Raw genomic sequence first — 18,645 nt, 5'->3', positions numbered from 1 at the left:
CAGAAAGTGGTTTTCCCCTCTCTGGATAGGAAGTCATGAGAATTCTCACAGATAGGAACCTTAGACAGCAGTAAAAACCCCAAATAAGACTTTGCCCCTTATACTGTCCAAGCACAAATCATTTTTTCCTTAAGTTGGGACCTACAGTATTATGAAAGAAAATGCTGATGATAAGACTGTAGAGTCCATTGCTGGGTGCCCACACATTTACTGCATCTCGTTTCATGCTGTTGTGAAGTAAAATTGCCTGACAGGATATTGCTGCTTCCAGAGTTATTACGACCACCACATCCTGCTGCTGCCCAGTCACTGAAGTGGAATTGTCACCAATTACTGCTTGATCTTTTCTTATTGAACGCCAGCTACCATATTTAGACTGAAAGCTATTGCAGGATTTTCTGTTACAAGTAAAATACAAGTGTCTGTGTGAGTTTTTCTGGTGAGGAAGGTCAAGTTCTGTCCCTAGGTACAGTCTTATTTATTCTTCAACCTGAGGGATGCTGAATTTATTTATATACTGAGGGGACATTATGAGCTGGGAGGCATGGCCATGCCTAGAATTATATTTGCAGCATTTTCTTCGAGATGCACTATGTGAATGGATGCAGCCCTGTGCCTTGGAAGATGCAATTTCCTTCTTACTCTATTATTAGTATTATGCATTTATCTAGTGCTGACATTTTCCACAGCACTTTGCAGAGTACACTGAATAATTCATGTCACTACCTGTCCCTTAGAGGAGCTCACAATCTAATGTTCCTATCATAGTCTGATATCACTAATATTCCTGAGAATGTTACCTCATATAGGCTCAGCCCTCTCCTCTACTGTTTTTTTTGGTATTGCTGTATTTGCTGACTAATTCTTTTATGTCTACTTATCACAATATGTGTAATGCAAATGTTTTCTCTAACCTGTCTGTATAACGCCACAAAATACGGTATATTGATGTAATATAAATTAATGATGATACAATAGGTTAGGGTCAATTTAAAAGGAAGCAAATTAAATTACTGGAATGTTTTGCAGAAGTGGGAAAAAAAAACCAGAGTGCCCAAGGGAAACCCATGGAAACAGGTAGAACATACAAACTCTATATCATAGTAATGTTATACATTACCTGCTTCCGGCGGCAGGAAAGGTCCTCTTCACGCCTTTTTATGTAGCCACAGCCAGCCAATTACCACGTGGCTCACAATACCTGTCACATGATGCCAGCCATATGGTAATTGACTGCTCACATGATGGGAGCCATGTTGTGATCGTCTGCACAGCACCGAGCTTTTATGAAGAGGAAAGTGAACGCCCGTCCCACTGCTGGAAGCAGGTAATGTTTAACGCTCAGCTGATCCATTGCATAGAAAAATCAAATGAAAAGTTTTTTGCTTTTTTTCTGATCAAGTAGAACTGATTGGTTTTCTAAATTTGAGCAATGAACAATTTTCTAATCAACTGTGGTGGAAAATTCTGATCAATTTTCCAGAAAATGTAATAGTGTATGATAGATTAAAACGATTTTTCAAACAGTGCAATTGATTGAGAATATCGATCGAACTCGCTTCCATCCCAAATCTGACCTGAAGTCAGCTGGCCAGTGGCGTAGGTGAACCAGTGTGTCCCAACTGGTAAGTAGGGACTCCATCCCTGCTGGCCAGATGACTTCATATCAGAGGTAATGCTGGATATTATGGGATGGAAGGTCAGTGATGGAGAACCTGTGCCATGGAAAATTCCATCCCTAATGGCCACCTTCACAGTGATCAGATTTCAGGCCAGAAACCCACTAGGAGCGATTTCTAAGTGTAGTGATTTGAAAAAGTACTTACTAATGCAGTGCTATGGGGGATTTTTTTAAAAACACATCGCTCAAGTGGGATCACACCCAAAGCAAGAGTTTTCAAATCACAAAGTGCTCAGAAAATCACCCCTAGTGGGTTTCTGGCCTCAGGTATATCATTAGCTTATTGGGTACTGTACTTGGATCTTTTAAAGTGTGTTCAGGTTCCCCCCTGACATTTATCAAATGCTTGTTAGCAAACAGGCATGCTGGAAACCCATTCCAGATGACTGTTGTTTAACTGCAGAGGGAGAGAGCAATAATGATCGCGGGTGGCTTTTAAGCATGCCCAGTTGCTAATAGTCAGTTGGGCTAAAGGGGACCCCCGTATATTCCTGCAAAGGCAACGAAATGATCTCAAAACATTGTTGGAGAAGGCCAAAGCTGCAAGCGTGTTTATGCTTTTAGGCCCCTACCCACTTGAGTGCATCAGGAAATGCACGGGACATTACAACGCACTGCACTTGTGTTTTGATACAATTCTTCCCAATGTTGTGATTTCTATTCATTACAATGGATGAAAATCGCAATGTGCTTGCAGGAATTTGTTAGCAACTGGGTGTTGCAATACCTCTGTGGATCGCAACGCATGGATGAGGACATCAGACAGTGCAGTGTACGCACTTCTAATGTTCCTGAGGATCGCGTTATGTTTCCAAAACCGTGACCGAAATCGCAGTAAGTGGCCAAGAATCAGAGTGCGTCACACAATGCACAATGTGGTGCATTATAATGCACATTATAATCGCACAAAATGTGGGGCATTGCTCCCACAATGGGAGAATTCACGAGTGCGTTGCTTCTACAATGTGTCGTATTCTATTGTAAGAACATAACCCGCCAACAACAAAGGTATGGCTACATGGTACCATGTGTTGTGATGCCTGTGTTACCGATGCACCGATTTTTGAAAGCCATTGCAATATGAACTTAGCCTTCACTCAGGATTTTTTTATTTTCTTTTTTTGTAGAAAAAGGTGAGTTTTTCTTTTATACTTTATGCATTATATATCTGCCTCTTCAAATTGCTCAGCCTGCATTCTCTGTTCTCACTGCATAGTAATTGATATTTAGTGTTTCCTCTGGTACACCTTTTGATGTGGTTGTCACCGAGTAACGAGGGTCAAGTACCATGCTATATATGGTTGCCGGGCAACAGATGTCAACAGAGCTGAGCATTCCAAGCTAGCTGCAGAAGAGGAGTTTGATGAAAGTAGAAGCACTTGTTAGATTTCCTCTTCAGAACGCCACATTGTACAAATGAGAGCCTTGGCAGTCTGCCTGTGAACATGGAAAAGTATTTCATGTACCACAATGCCAACTTTCAATCATTTGTGCGGCCCAACTATCATCAACCTACCGCCGCGCAGACAAAATATGATGAGATCGCATACAGAGCGCAGCAGCAGCACACCCAGCAGGCCGCTGGAAGAGCCAAAAGTGCCACTGTGTATGCTGGAGAATACAGGGAAAAGGAACTGGATAGAGACTGTCAGGCAGCCATGAGGCCCAGCTCAGCCACCAGGATGAACAAGCCTCACCCACCTGAGTAAGCTGTGTTTGTGTGTGACAGAGTATACTTGTGAAATGGCAGAGACTGCCACAGTGACCTGTAGTGGAATGTACAACAAAGCCTAAATAGGATAAGCCTATGTGCATGCAATGATTCTATGTCTATGAGCACTTTAGCAGATTGCAAGGGAGGAATTGGTCGAAATTCTGAGTGCTTGTTGTGCTGATTGTGTAGCATGCGTTACACTAAGCAACATGCGCATTGTGTGCATGTACAGTAGTGCTTTATGCAAACTTCATGATGTTCTGTCATTTGCATATTGGATGGTAAAATTTACGTCCACTGTGCAAGCTTGTAGTGACAGTAAAGCATACATTTCATTGACTGTATGCTTCACTGTATGCAACAGAATACGCGAGTAACATGCGTCTTTGCTGTTCCGTTACTTTCCAGCTTTTACAGGTAATGTCACACCCACTGTGAACCTAGCCTAAGGGCCTGTACATACTGGCTGCCTTGCGCTGTGTTTTTTTCAATCGCAAAGCTTTTTAAAAAGAATGAAAATCATAATGAACTGCGGTGCGATGCAATTTTACAAAAATTGCAATCGCAGTGACTGCAGCACTTTTCGAGTGCTGCGTTTCAAAAATCGCATACAAAAGCGCAATGCAGTTTTTTCAACGTCAAATCCCAGGAGACCTTGCAACTTTCTGTTAAAGGGCTTTTAGCCAATCACCAATCACAAGAAAAACACAAATGCATTAAAAAGAAAGCAAGAAAAAACACAAATCACAGCATCATATGTCATTTTAAAATCACATTGCGATTGCACTTGACGATTTTCAATGTGTACAGGCCCTAAGGGCCATTTTCCACAGGCTGCGCTCCGATTCAATCATAAGAGCTCTCTCATTTTGCCTATCGCAAGGGTGCTACGATTAACATGATAATCGCGGTGCCTCTTTTCCACTGGTGCGCTTCATTTAGTTGCAGTGCGGAAAAGTGCTGCATGCTGTATTTTAGCAGCCAATCGCAAGCGCTACTAAATTGCAGGGAAAAGCAATGTGATAAAAAAGAAGCCTTAAAGAGAACCCGAGGTGTGTTTAAAGAATGTTATCTGCATACAAAGGCTGTATCTGCCTATACAGCCCAGCCTCTGTTGCTATCCCAAACCCCACTAAGGTCCCCCTGCACTCTGCAATCCCTCATAAATCACAGCCGTGTTGTGAGGCTGTGTTTACATCTGTAGTGTCAGTCTCAGCTGCTCCCCCGCCTCCTGCATAGCTCCGGTCCCTGCCCCCGTCCCTTCCCTCCAATCAGCAGGGAGGGAAGGGATGCAGGCGGGGACCGGAGTTCTGCAGGAGGCGGGGAGAGCAGCAGACTGACACTATAGAGATAAACACAGCCAGCTCTGACAAGCTGTTTGTCAGCAGCGTGGCTGTGATTTATGAGGGATTGCAGAGTGCAGGAGGACCTTAGGGGGGTTTGGGATAGCAACAGAGGCTGGGCTGTATAGGCAGATCCAGCCTCTGTATGCAGATAATATTCTTCAAACCCACCTCGGGTTCTCTTTAAAGGGACTCCGAGCTCAGACTAAAAATAAAATTTGAACTTACCCGGGGCTTTCTCCATCCCAGCCCTGGTCGGGACGTCCCACGCCGGCCTCCTGGCTCTTCTCCCGGCGGCTGTCCGCATAGCGCGTACAGGCCGGTCCCCCGGGCGACACTGGCGAGTGTCGGGCCTTCTCCTTCCTTATACGTCACGAATGACGTCACACGCCGGCCGCCGCGCGTCATGATGGCGGCCGGCTGACAGCACGGCGCATGTGCGATTAAACCGCGCATGCGCCGTGCTGTCACGTCCCGACCAGGGCTGGGATGGAGAAAGCCCCGGGTAAGTTCAAATTTTATTTTTAGTCTGAGCTCGGAGTCACTTTAAGGTGGCCACACGCCATACAATTTTTAAATACCATATATTTTCAGGCCTCTTTCACAATGGGACGTTGCGTTTGATGCGACGATAAAGTCGTACAACGTGCCCTTAACGCAGCGCATGTAGATTATGAAAATGGATGTTATTTTACACTGCGTTATGTGTCTCTTGGTGCGCCGTTTTAGTTGCATACTGATGGAACGAAAATGGCGCATGCGTTACATTAAAAAAAAAATAATAAAAAAAATTACTGAGCATGTGCAGCACACATAACACAGCAAATGTATTGCTAAACGCACAGCATGCAGCACAGTCTAAATATTGCTACACGTTACACACAATGCAACGTGTGCTCTGTGAATTTCGCAAAGACTTTGTATTGCTGTGCGTTAGTCTGCGTTATAATTTTTAACGTGCGACTTTAACGTCCCGCTGTGAAAGAGGCCTCAATTCAAGAATTGCAATCAATTTTTGTGATTGGATGTAACATTCCAAAAATCTGACCACTGTACCACACACGTTAAATTTTTCCCCAATTATGAAAAAAATTATTGAAAACTCTGAAAAAGTCTTATGTCTGTACATCAAGTAATTGACAATCTACCACACACAATTAAATTGTCATATAAATTGATCAGAAAAATCCAACACTCCCGATCTTATCGAATAAGAATGGGAAATTCAATCAGATTTCTTGAACGAATGAAAAAAAACGTTCGATTTTTCAGGACAACTGATCGTATTTATTGAATTAGTGTAAAATTGGATCTTTTAATTGTATGGTGTGTGGCCAAGAGCCATTAATCTGTTCGGTTGTCATGGATGGACAGCAACTGCAATACTTTAGGAATTATTATAAGTAAGTGGCGACTATACATTACCCTCCATAAATATCTTGTGGTTTGAGGTTTCTGTTTTGTGACTTTGCCTCAGCTTTCCAGTGAAAGGGTTCTTTGCTCTCTTCTGCCCACTGCAGGATATTTCTGGTCACCACCCTGCATAATATGCCAGGATATTACAACTGCGAGGGAGCAAGCTCTTTAGGAGGCAAAGGTACTGACACAGATGTATATATTTACATGTATTTCATCATTTCTTATCAACAATTTCATTTTCAAATCCTCTTTGGATGTAATAGATTGAAAACAATCAGAAATGATTTTGTGGAGAGCATAATTCCCATTCTTTACAATAAATGCTCCTGTATTTCTTTTATGCCTGCTCTCCTGATTACAGTGTGTAAGTGGGACCACACTTGTGATATCAGCAATGTAAATGGGATTTCTGTGATAGGTGCACTGTGAAACCACTGGCGTAATGTCTAGCTCTGATACAGCAGCCATTACTTGTACTTCGTGCATAAAGCCTTAATGCTGTTACAATATCTTGCAGGAAAAGTCTATAGAAAGAATTCACCTGTACATAAGGAACACAGAGGAGCTCTCCGAGACAATAACCAGGTATAGTAGTCAGGTGAAATGAGCGCGATACACAGTTAGGCCTCCTGCACACTACATGCAAATCCAATTTGTGATTTTAATAGCTTTTTTACATGCGATTACGATTTCTCATTTTTAATCGGTACTGCATGCTGCGTTTTTTCTGCATTTTTCTTTTGATAGCATCCAGGGAAAATCGGAATCGCAAATCGGATTTGCAGTGTGCGGGGGGCCTAATACAGTGTCTGCAGCATGCAATCTAGGTTCATACTGCACATTTGTTTTGCCCAGTATTTGGTCCCACTCTTTTGTAACCACACCCATTTTTCATCACACCTCCCTAAATGCTCATACACACATCTGACTATAGTCTTTGGAAAATGAAAGATCACAGACCAATCTTACCACCCTTCATGTAGTATGAGAGCCATACTCTACACAGTCTTTTCTATGGAGCTGAACGCCCCATCAAAAAAAAATCTTTGCAAGATGCTGCACACACAGATGCTGTACAGACACAAAAGATCAGTATCTGCAAAAGATCTGGGTACTTATCCGTTAGCCGGGCACATCCGGCAGGTGGCGACAAAACTCCACCAGAATTACATCTTTCCCTACTATCCATGTCGGCCTGGAGGGGGAATAGTAATTAGCGCCACCTGCCGGATGCGCCCGGCTAACGGATAAGTACCAAGATCTGTTCCTGACAAAAATCCATTCCTGCAAATTGCAATGATAGTCTATGAGATCTGCAGATCATCATACACACATGATTTAACTGACATTCATCTGCAGATCAAGCAATCATCTGCAGATCTGAAAATCCATCCTGGTGGATCTGATCTGCAGATGAATGTCAGTTAAATGATGTGTGTATGATGATCTGCAGATCTCATAGACTATCATTGCAATTTGCAGGAACGGATCTTTGGCAGGAACAGATCTTTTGCAGATACTGATCTTTTGTGTCTGTACAGCATCTGTGTGTGCAGCATCTTGCAAAGATTTCTGTCTGATGGGGAGTGCAGCTCCATAGAAAAGACTGTGTAGAGTATGGCTCTCATATTACATGAAGGGTGGTAAGATTAGTCTGTGATCTTTCATTTTCCAAAGACTATAGTCTGATGTGTGTATGTGGCCTAAGTGTGCTGCACATTTCCACCTTATTTGTTGCCCATAAGTGCTCTGGATGGTGTGGGATGCTAACAACACCTCTGTTAGGTCCCTTTCACATCAAAAATCGCAATCAGCATTGTGTGCGATCGCATTTTTCACTTTTTATGTCGAGTTCATTTGCTACCACAGTTTGTGGCAAAAAAGAATCAATTATCACACATGAGAAGTGCAGTGCTTTTGCAATCATTGAAAAATCGCAGCTCAATGGTGGTAAAAGGGTTATGCTATCACCATGTTTTATAACAGTGCCCTTGGATGTTTGCAACATTGTGTATTGCCAATCACAAGGGCATGGAAATAACATGGTAATCACAGATCCCTTCTACCTCCGGTGTGCGTACATTTTTCACTGATTGCAAAAACACTGTAATTTTTTCTGCAATTTTCATAGGATTTCACTTGTACTGTGCAAAGTACTTCTACTGTTGCATTTTTATTTTATTCTATAGAAATACAGTTTTTATAATTAAGTGATCACCCTATATTAGTGACAGTGCGTTCAAACTAGGCACATTACTTTGCGCTGTATTGCTGCATGGGAGCACACTGCTTATACAATCGCATGAGCAGCTTCACATAACCGCATTGTCTGCCCGAGACCACACTCAGATACAATATAGATAAAAAATGTTATACCGGTAAGTCGTGGCTTGTCTGCCTGTGCTGATTGCTTGGACAGTGGTCTTCCCAATACCCAGGTTGCCTGCATGGCAAATTTTATGAGACACTTTAAACAACTGTCCCCTGAATACATTTGAGTACAATGAGCTGTCTCCTGATCCTTTAATTCTTACTGCCCTCAGTGGGTAAGGTCTCCCAGTATATCTTCCAGTTGTTCCAATACACTTTCTGCTAAGGTCTCTTTCCAGGACTAAAGTTTAGGCTTCTAACCTATTCCAGACTTGGGGCACTCGGTAGTGCTCTTAAAACAAAGAGCACTACAAGTTGGTCTCAGTAGACAAGTGGCAAATGAGCTCAGTAGCTGAGTCTCAGAGGCGGCCATGCCCATGGCGTCAGAGCTAGAAGTAGAATTGTCTGCAGATTGAGCCTCTGCAGCTCTTGCACCACTGCAAGTGACTATTAACACAAGCAATGCATTGTCATTAAATTCGGCATCAGTTACACTTAGAGATGAGCGTAATGACTTAATTACGATTTCGCGAAATTTCGCGTAATTAGTGTAATTACGATTATGGCCGTAAGTACATAATCGTAATGAAGAAGGATTTCGTGAAATTCCGCGTAAGCGTAATTTCCGAGTAATTTTCGCATTACAGTGGGTATCGCGAAATTACGTTTGCCTTGCATGCAACCGTTTGTAAGCGTAGTTACATAACGTAATTTTGCGATAGTTCATATTACTGTAAGCGTTAATTTTCGCATCGTTTTTCGCGTTACGCATGTAAAATTCGCCATGTAGTGATATTTCGCATCAAAATTCGCCATACAGACAAAAACGCGAAAAAAAATAAGCTAAATTTCGCGAAAAATAAGCTAACCCGAAATTACGTTATGGTTTAACGCGAAATTACGTTATGAACGAAACGCGAAATTACGCGTTGAAAATTAAGCTTATGGTATTTTCAATTACGATTTTAATGGCAATTACGCTACCATAATTTCGCATCGTAATAGCAAATTTATAGTTATTCATAGTAACGCGAAATTTTGAAAATTTCGGCTCAACACTAGTTACACTCACATTAAAATCAGCAGTTTTCTGTACATTAGGTACACAATGCAATCCCGATTCTTCATCAGTCAATTCATTTTGATTGGGTAGAGAGAGCCTAAAATGTGCAACAGAATATTAACTCTGTTGTTTATGGTGCTCCGACACATATAGGGCTTGATTAACTAAACCGTGATAACTCAAATATCACACCTTATCAAAGTTAACATGCCTTATCAGAGTAGCATAACGAGCGCTGCAAACTTATGCCTGCTGATTGACAATGGCACTCGACCTGCCCTGAGCCCCTGCGGGTTCGTAGCGCTCGCTATGCTACTCTGATAAGTAGGGATGTTGCAATGACCATTCTTGATGAGTTTTTTTGCCATAAAATGTGCCTAAAATTGGAAATGAATCTAGTGACAACTGGCTTTATGCACTATGCTTGCTGTGCCTTGCTGCATCTCGCAACCTCATCAGCTACTAAAACTAGTAACTCCTCTCATTTGCTACTAATCCTGCATGTGGAATCTGCTTCTTTGTGCTACTATAACTGCCATCTACAGTCTCTTGGAAGTTGCACTTGGATATGTTGTATAGTAAGCTTTTCTGCTATTCGCTCAAGATCACTTCATGTGCACAAAAGTACTAGGAACTTTGTTACTTTGGAGGACTGCAGCCTCCTTCAGGTTGTGATGAGTGAGGGGTAACTCATATGTATTTTTGTATACTTGTATTTATGTCTTTTTTTTTTGAATAAATAAATAATAAGAGTTTTTTGCATGCACCCAATAGCCAATTCTCTTCCTTTTGTGGTATTCTATATGCAGTCTATGTTCCTGATTCCTGCTGTTTGTTTCCAGAAATGTGTGCTTAGCAGAGAACACACCACATACAATACTACTGCACAGATAGAGGAATACAAACATCTAAAAGTGCATTTTAAAGGACAACTGAAGTGAGTAGAATATGGAGGATACCATATTTATTTCCTTTTAAATAATACCAGTTGCCTGGCTGCCTTGCTGATCTGTTTAACTGCAGTAGTGTCTAAATAACACCAGAAATAAGCATGCAGCTAATCTTGTCAGATCTGACAATAATGTCCGAAACACCTGATCTGCTGCAAGCTTGTTCAGAGTCTATGGCTAAAAGTATTGGAGGCAGGGCCGGGCCGAGGCATAGGCTGCAGAGGCTCCAGCCTCAGGGCGCAGTGTAGGAGGGGGGCGCAGAATTCATTCAGCTGTCATTCCTAATTGTGTTTGAAGCAGAGAGAAATAAGAAAAAGGGATACATGGCAGTGACTGCAAGCCAGATAACTAGATATTAAGGTGTTGGGGAGGTTGTGGGCCCTGTGGCGCCTCTTAGTCTAATAGCAATCAGTGTGTGGGGGGGGGATGGGGAGCGCACTTTGGTGTCTCAGCCTTGGGTGCTGGAGGACCTTGTCCCGGCTCTGATTGGAGGCAGCGGATCAGCAGGACAGCCAGGCAACTGGTATTGCCTAAAAGGAAATAAATATGGCAGCCTCCATATCCTTCTCACTTTAGTTGTCCTTAACCTTGCCTTGAAGAGCTCATGGGTCTGCTTTGTGCTCCTATAGGTGTTCATTTTCCGTGAGACAGATTCCAACACAGCAGCTCAAGCCTGGCTGAAACTGGCTAGTGACAAAGGTAACCTAACTGTACAGAGAAACGGGATAAGCACTAATATTGGAAACGCCATTAGGGCCTTGTAGAAGGACTGTGATATGCCAGCACCAAATATTATATTATAATAAAACAACATACTCCGCAAGCTTTACTGGTCAGACAGAAGGTATTCCTGACTTAACCTCAGTCATGTACAGCTAAACTGAACATCTGACTCTTTCAGAATTGCTGGGATTATCAGGTCTTTTACTGTAAGTGCAAGGCTGCATTTACTAATAGGTTTCCTGACCTTTGCTTCAGAATGGCTTTGAGTTTCAATGACACATTTAGTGGCATATGCTGTGAATGGCAATATTGCTTTATTGCTTCACTAACCATTTTTTTTAGGGTAAGGCTTCTTTCAAAGAAGAAAATGATCCACACTCCAGAGGTGTCGCTTGGAGATTTTGAGAAAAAATTGGGTGCTTACAATTCTGGAGCAACAAAGTTCCATCGCGTTTCACACTGCATGCTTAGTCATAGACTCAATTTTTTTTAAGCAAGCAAGCATGCCTGGAGTGTGGATTAGTTTCTTCTTTGCATAGAGGTTGGGGTGGGTGGTCCTTGGTCTTCGCACCCAGGTGTATGCATATCATGCTCCAGGCACAAATCTAGTGGAGCGGCCTTTCTTTGTTGTTTTAGGCTCCATTTATATTACATACAGTGGGATGCGAAAGTTTGGGCAACCTTGTTAAGTCATGATTTTCCTGTATAAACCGTTGGTTGTTACAATAAAAAATGTCAGTTAAATATATTATATAGGAGACACACAGAGTGATATTTGATAAGTAAATTTAAGTTTATTGGATTTACAGAAAGAGTGCAATAACTGTTTAAACAAAATTAGGCAGGTGCATACATTTGGGCACCATAAACAAGAAATGAAATCAATATTTAGTATATTCTATTTTTGCAGAAATTGCAGCCTCTAAACGCTTCCTGTAGGTTCCACTGAGAGTCTGGATTCTGGTTATAGGTATTTTGGACCATAACTCTTTACAAAACATCTCTAGTTCATTCAGGTTTGATGGCTTCTGAACATGGACAGCTCTCTTTAACTCACACTACAGATTTTCAATTATATTCAGGTCTGGGGACTGAGATGGCCATTCCAGAACATTGTAATAGTTTCTCTGCATGAATGCCTTAGTGGATTTTGAGCAGTGTTTAGGGTTGATGTCTTGTTGAAAGATCCAGCCCCGGCGCAGCTTCAGCTTTGTCACTGATTCCTGAACATTAGTCTCCAGAATCTGCTGATACTGAGTGGAATCCATGCGTCCCTCAACTTTGACAAGATTCCCAGTCCCTGCACTGGCCACACAGCCCCACAGCATGATGGAACCACCACCATATTTTACTGTAGGTAGCAGGTATTTTTCTTGGAATGCTGTGTTCTTTTTCCTCCATGCATAACGCCCCTTGTTATGCCCAAATAACTTAATTTTAGTTTCCAAAATGAAGCTGGATTGTTCAAATGTGCTTTAGCATACCTCAAATGGCTCTGTTTGTGCTTTGGGCAGAGAAAAGGCTCCCTCTGCATCACTCTCATGTACAGCATCTCCTTGTGTAAAGTGTGCCAAATGGTTGAACGATGCACAGTGACTATCTGCAGCAAGATGATGTTGTAGGTCGTTGGTGCTGGTCTATGGGTTGGCTCTGACTGTTTTCACCATTCTCCGCTTCTGTTTATCCAAGATTTTTCATGGTCTGCCACTTCAAGACTTAACTTGAACTGAGCCTGTGGTCTTCCATTTTCTCAATATGTTCCTAACTGTGGAAACAGACAGCTGATATCTCTGAGACAGCTTTCTGTATCCTTCCACTAAACCATGATGGTGAACAATTTTTGTCTTCAGGCCATTTGAGAGTTGTTTTGAGACCCCCATGTTGCTACTCTTCAGAGAAAATTGAAAGAAGAGGGAAACTTACAATTGACTCCCCTAACCTTCCTGGCGGTAAGCCCAAGCTGTGCTCGGGCTATCCCGTGCAGGAGAATTTCTCAGGCCCTGTTGGGCTGATTTGCATAATTTTTTTTTGCAACACGCAGCTAGCACTTTGCTAGCTGCGTGTGCACTCCGATCGCCGCCTCTCCGCGCGGATTAGCCGGCGCTCGCCGCGCCGCAGCCCCAGACCCCGTGCCCTGCCTGGCCAATCAGTGCCAGGCAGCGTTGAGGGGTGGATCGGGACTCCCTTTGACGTCACAATGTCGATGACGTCTGTGACGTCATCCCGCCCGTCGCCATGGCGACGGGGAAGCCCTCCAGGAAATCCCTTTCTTTGAACGGGATTTCCTGATCGCAGATCGCCGGAGGCGATCGAAGCGGGTGGGGGGATGCCGCTGCACAGCGGCTATCATGTAGCGAGCCCTGGGCTCTCTACATGATTAAAAAAAATAAATTAAAAAAAACCTGCTGCGCTGCTCCCTGGCAGTTTCTAATAGACCGCCAGGAGGGTTAAATACCCTCTCATAATTGGATTTACCTGTGTATGTAGGTCAGGGGTCACCGAGCTTACCAGGCCAATTTGAGTGCGAATAATTAGCTCTAAAGGTTTTAGAATCAATAAAATGACAACAGTGCCCAAATTTATGCACCTGCCTAAACTTATTTAAACAATTATTGCACACTTTCTGTAAATCCAATAAACTTCATTTCACTTCTCAAATATCACTGTGTGTGTCTGCTATATGATATTAAACTTACACGTAACAACCAACGATTTATACAGGAAAATCATGACGATTAACAAGGTTGCCCAAACTTTTGCATCCCACAGTAAGTTCCACTGGACATCCTAAAAAAACAGGATCGCAATGCAACAGTGATGCAAAGTTTGTCACATGCACGGGGAAGGGAGCCTCTGGGTGCTCAAGCACCCTCCCCTCTATGACCCACTACCCCAAGCCCTTCCCCCAGATTTCCTCATTACGACTGTGATGTGGACTGGAGTGTTGCAGCAGACTTGCAGTAAGTAACTTATACTCACTGGCTGCCGACAGGTGCAGAGAAGTCCCTCGAAGTTTGGTGTCTCCTTGGCAACTGCAGTGGCACGTAATGTTGTTGCCATCCTGACAGCAGAGATGCAGCTGCCAAGGAGATCGGAAAAAGGAGGAGGGAACATGCAGCCACCAGTGACAGGTCTGACTGACTCCACACCACATGCGATTCCTATTGTCCACACTCAGCTGCTGTCAGCTAAGTGTGCTGGAAATGTGGCAGTTTTCTGCAGACTGAAGTGTGATCCCTGCTTAACTGTTGTAAACTCCGGTCCACATTTCTGGGAAGGCCACAAAGGTCCAGGTCTTGGATGGGGGGGAAGGCTGGGTGTGGTGTTGCAGAGCAACTGTCTTATAACTTCCTGTGCACATCGCTGCTGTCATCCTCTCCTCAAGTTTTCTATGTCTGCTCTCCGCCCCTCCGCACAACCGTGACCCTGAGGACTCTTTCAGACAGGAGGCTAAAACACAGCACTTTGCAGAGTAGTTCAGCCTCCCATCTGTTGCCCGCCAGGGTAATTGGGATGCATTTAAATGCAGCCAAAAAGCATTGGCACATGGTGCTCTTACCCAGCGGCAGAGGACCGCAACATGTTGCTCAGATCTGGCTCCATGTGGGAGCCGCCTTTCCTGCGATGGTACCAAGCACTAACAAGCACCTGGCCATTCAGTTTCCAGTGGCCTGAGGGGAGGAGTGGAGCGCAGAACAGGAGACAACTCGAGGAGGAGGTAACAGCATCAGCATAGACAGGTTTTCACCATACTCATTGCAGGGACCTGGGTGTCAGCCTGTACATTGTGGAAAGGAGGAGGACGGCAATGACAGCTTCACTGTTTAGTTACACCACTTGATAGGTAGCACTAATACAGTAGAAGTAGTAGTACTCAGGAGGGGTGGCTGAGGAAAGTGGGTCTGGGTCTTAATCTCTGACTAAATTTTTATTTCTGTAATTTAACTCCAACCTATTTATTTGTTTTGATCAATAATGGAGACCATGATGCTGTCCAGAAAATGATAAGGTTTGTCACTGAGAAGCAAATGCAGAAGATAGAGATGGGCAAAAAAAGGACAGCTGTTCATCAGGTAATTACCTCTCATCCATCATTATATCTTCAATGGATCTTTCTTAGCTGTGCATCATTTCCAATTAAAAAGATAATGTCATCTTATACAATATCACCTGATTTCATATGGAACTTTTTAAACCTCTATATACTCACTAGGGAAGGTCAATAACCAGTTTAGGTAGCCAGAGGTGCCTCCCAGTACAGTATTATATAGCTACGGGTACTTGCCAGTATAGTCAGAAATTTTCCTCAGTATAGGTAGCCAGTATTGGGTACCCCCCAGTAGTTGTTCACTAGAAGGGCCTCGAGTATAGGTCTCTGGAAGTAGCCCCCCAACTATAGGTAGCCAGAGGGATCCCTCTAGTATATAGCCTGGAGAGGGGAGTTCTTCTGCACTCCACATGCACTACTTTGCATTTCAGGAGCCATCCGCATACCTCCACAAGGCCCGCAACGGACCCTGGTATCACCACTGGTCACTGGGTTTCCCCCTGGCTGTGAGCCCCATAGCCATGTTCATTAATGGGCTTGTTCACATCTATACTGCAGTTCTTGCTTGCGGGCAAAAAAAACACCATAGTCAGCTGCTATTACCTGAAGAGGATGGCGTGTACGGAAAACACACATTAAAAACAAAAATTCACCTGCAAAACAACTGGTTTTTTTTCTGCTGACGGAAATGTGAACCCTCCCTAACTCTTTGTAAATCTTATGTGTCTATGACTGACAGTGGCGATCTAATGACCTGCAGAAAAACAGGTACTCTTCAGATGATCTGCTGATTAACATATTTAAAGCAATAAACTGTTTAAATGATCATCACTTATAAGACTTTACCATTTTCCTGCAATTGCCACTTTTGCAAATAATGATTTTACTAAATGTATATAGCAAGATAGTGGAGGTATATAACAAATCTGGGACTGGGGCAAAAACGATGGGATAGATACCTTTCCTATATACCTGCATTGCTGTGACAGAGCTGGAAGGAATTGTCAGCCTAGGAGATCGCTTAAGAAATGCATTATCAGGTTTTCTTTTTTTTTTTTTTTTTTTTCAACAGAAGTTGACTGAAATTGTGAAACCTGAATTTATACCTTCAGCACAACAGTGGCAACAGAATGCTGGATTAGAAGGTAATTTCTACAACTGTAATGCTGCTGTAAAAGTAACATTACGAGAGGTACTTGAAGCTTTTCTCCACCTAAAACCCAGTCTGAGTAGATAGGGGTTAACAAATGCTCTCACCATTTTCTTGCTCTGGTGACTCATGGCCATAAATTAGGGCACTTGGGCCCATATGCAATTCACTTTTTCACCTGAGTGTTCTCCTAGGTGATATTTTCATAACGTTTCATAAAATGAAAAGTCACCAGCAAGCAAGAAAATACACAAAATAATTTTGATAGTACTTTTTCACCAGCTTTTGGGTACTTTTTCAATTGTAAGATGCTGAGTTAGTTTATAGAGAAGTTGAAAATTATCTCCTAGGAAAAAACTCAGGTGAAAAAATTAATTGCATATGGCCTTGGTGTCACAGGTATATGAAGTGGGGGGATTTCTCCCCAACAGGGAAAGTCAGTTGGACAGGAGATTTAACCCTTCCTTAACCTTTACAAAACTCATTTGCCTAAAGCTTATCTTTAAAGAGACAGTGAAGCAAAAAAAGTGAATAGTGAATTGGTTGTGTACTATGAATAATTACTAGAAGATTAGAAGCAAAGAAAATATTCTCATATTTTAATTTTCAGGTATATAGTGTTTTTTCTAACATTGCATCATTCTATAATATGTGCAGATTACACAACACTCAGCATTCAAAATCAGTCGTTCAGAGCAGTCTGTGAACTAATGACCTCTCCTCTGACAGAGAGAAAGTAAATAGTTCAGGAACGGTTGAGATAATAAAAGTCAGATAACAGCCCTCTCCACGACTTTGAAAGGCTATGATTAAGGACCATTGTGTGTCCGAAACATGTCGGTGTATCTTGTGCTGTGTCATTAGTACCCAATAAAGTCATTTTTGATATTTTTGCAACATCGAGCGGAACCTCACCTTTCTTTTTCCATGGTTGGGGCATGAGTCACCTGGTTCCAGCTCTGTTCCTCATGACAAGGTTTGAGCGGATGTCACATTGAACATTCCACGACTTTGAAAGTCGTAGAGCTTAATTGCTTTTTTTGCATAGAGATAACAACTGGAGTTTCTTAAAGGGAAGGTTCAGGGAGGGTATTGAAAAAATAAAAATCAATTTCCACTTACCTGGGGCTTCCTCCAGCCCATTGCAGGCAGGAGGTGCCCTCGCCGCCGCTCCGCAGGCTCCCGGTGGTCTCCGGTGGCCGACCCGACCTGGCCAGGCCGGCTGCCAGGTCGGGCTCTTCTGCTCTCCAAGGCCAGGCACTTCTGCGTCCCACGCGGGCGCGGTGACGTCAACGGACGTCCTCCGGGCTGTACTGCGCAGCCCCAGGTAAGTGGAAATTGATTTTTATTTTTTCAATACCCTCCCTGAACCTTCCCTTTAACTCTTTCTGTACTGGAAATAATTAGACTGATGTATTATTTCTTAGCTGTACTACACATACAAATCATAATATCATAATTTTTTTTTCGCTTCAGTGTCTCTTTAATATACTGTAGAACATACATGGCAAACTCCGCCCCGCGGGTCAAATTTGGCCCTCAGAGCCTTTCAATTTGGCCCTCAAATGGTTTCCCCACTTTGCATTATGAATGGCCCACTCTAGACCACCCAGGGAAGCTATATTGGAGTTGAAGCCCTAGATCAGGGAAGCCATATGGGGAGGTAGGGGGAAGCACTAAACACTAGGGAACTGTATAAGGGAGGTGGGGGTCTCTAGACACCAGGGAACTGTATAGGGAAGGGAGGACCACTAGACTAGACACGAGATAACTTTATAAGGGAGTAAGGTGGCCAGTAGACATTGAGGTTGGCCCGCGACTAGGTCGCAGTGTACAATTTCTGCCCATGACTAGGTCCCAGTGTACAATTTTGCCCCGCGACTAGGTCCCAGTATACAATATTTCGGCCCACTTTGTATTTGAGTTTGACACCTCTGCCACAGAACTACAAATGTAATATGTTGCTAATAAAGCTCTGTGTTTCAGAAACCACAGCTGTGGAGAGGTTGCTGCGCACATTATACACAGGCCACCGAACTCCAATGCAGAGCAGCCTGACTGAAGCCACGCCTTTCTGCAGACCATACAGAGCAGATTACCTCATACACCCTGACTGGAGGTCACAACATTAAACCACTGTCTCCTATGCACTGTGTCCTTTAGTGTCACTTATTCTATAGGTGC

At 43.1% G+C, this 18,645-nt stretch overlaps 1 protein-coding gene across 1 annotated transcript; it reads left to right on the top strand.

Moving 5' to 3' along the window:
• The first annotated feature begins 2,974 nt into the window (after positions 1–2,974).
• Positions 2,975–18,607, top strand: LOC137546850 (uncharacterized). Its single transcript, XM_068269791.1, has 7 exons — positions 2,975–3,386; positions 6,259–6,335; positions 6,675–6,742; positions 11,170–11,239; positions 15,245–15,336; positions 16,384–16,456; positions 18,448–18,607. The coding sequence occupies exons 1-7, from the start codon at positions 3,127–3,129 to the stop codon at positions 18,591–18,593; spliced, it is 786 nt and encodes a 261-aa protein (XP_068125892.1). The 5' UTR covers positions 2,975–3,126; the 3' UTR covers positions 18,594–18,607.
• Positions 18,608–18,645: the final 38 nt, after the last annotated feature.

Source organism: Hyperolius riggenbachi, chromosome 1 (genome assembly GCF_040937935.1).
Source record: "Hyperolius riggenbachi isolate aHypRig1 chromosome 1, aHypRig1.pri, whole genome shotgun sequence".
Lineage (NCBI taxonomy): Eukaryota > Metazoa > Chordata > Amphibia > Anura > Hyperoliidae > Hyperolius > Hyperolius riggenbachi.
Note: the sequence above shows the minus strand (reverse complement) of the source record. Positions and strands in the feature narration are given on the sequence as shown.

What these genes read in the sequence shown, in the direction of transcription:
- LOC137546850 (XM_068269791.1), top strand. Translation starts at nt 3,127, where the DNA reads ATGGAAAAGTATTTCATGTACCACAATGCCAACTTTCAATCATTTGTG. An exon ending in AACAAGCCTCACCCACCTGA is followed by an intron (nt 3,387 to 6,258) that starts GTAAGCTGTGTT and finishes TGCCCACTGCAG; the next exon opens with GATATTTCTGGTCACCACCC. An exon ending in AAAGGACAGCTGTTCATCAG is followed by an intron (nt 15,337 to 16,383) that starts GTAATTACCTCT and finishes TTTTTTCAACAG; the next exon opens with AAGTTGACTGAAATTGTGAA.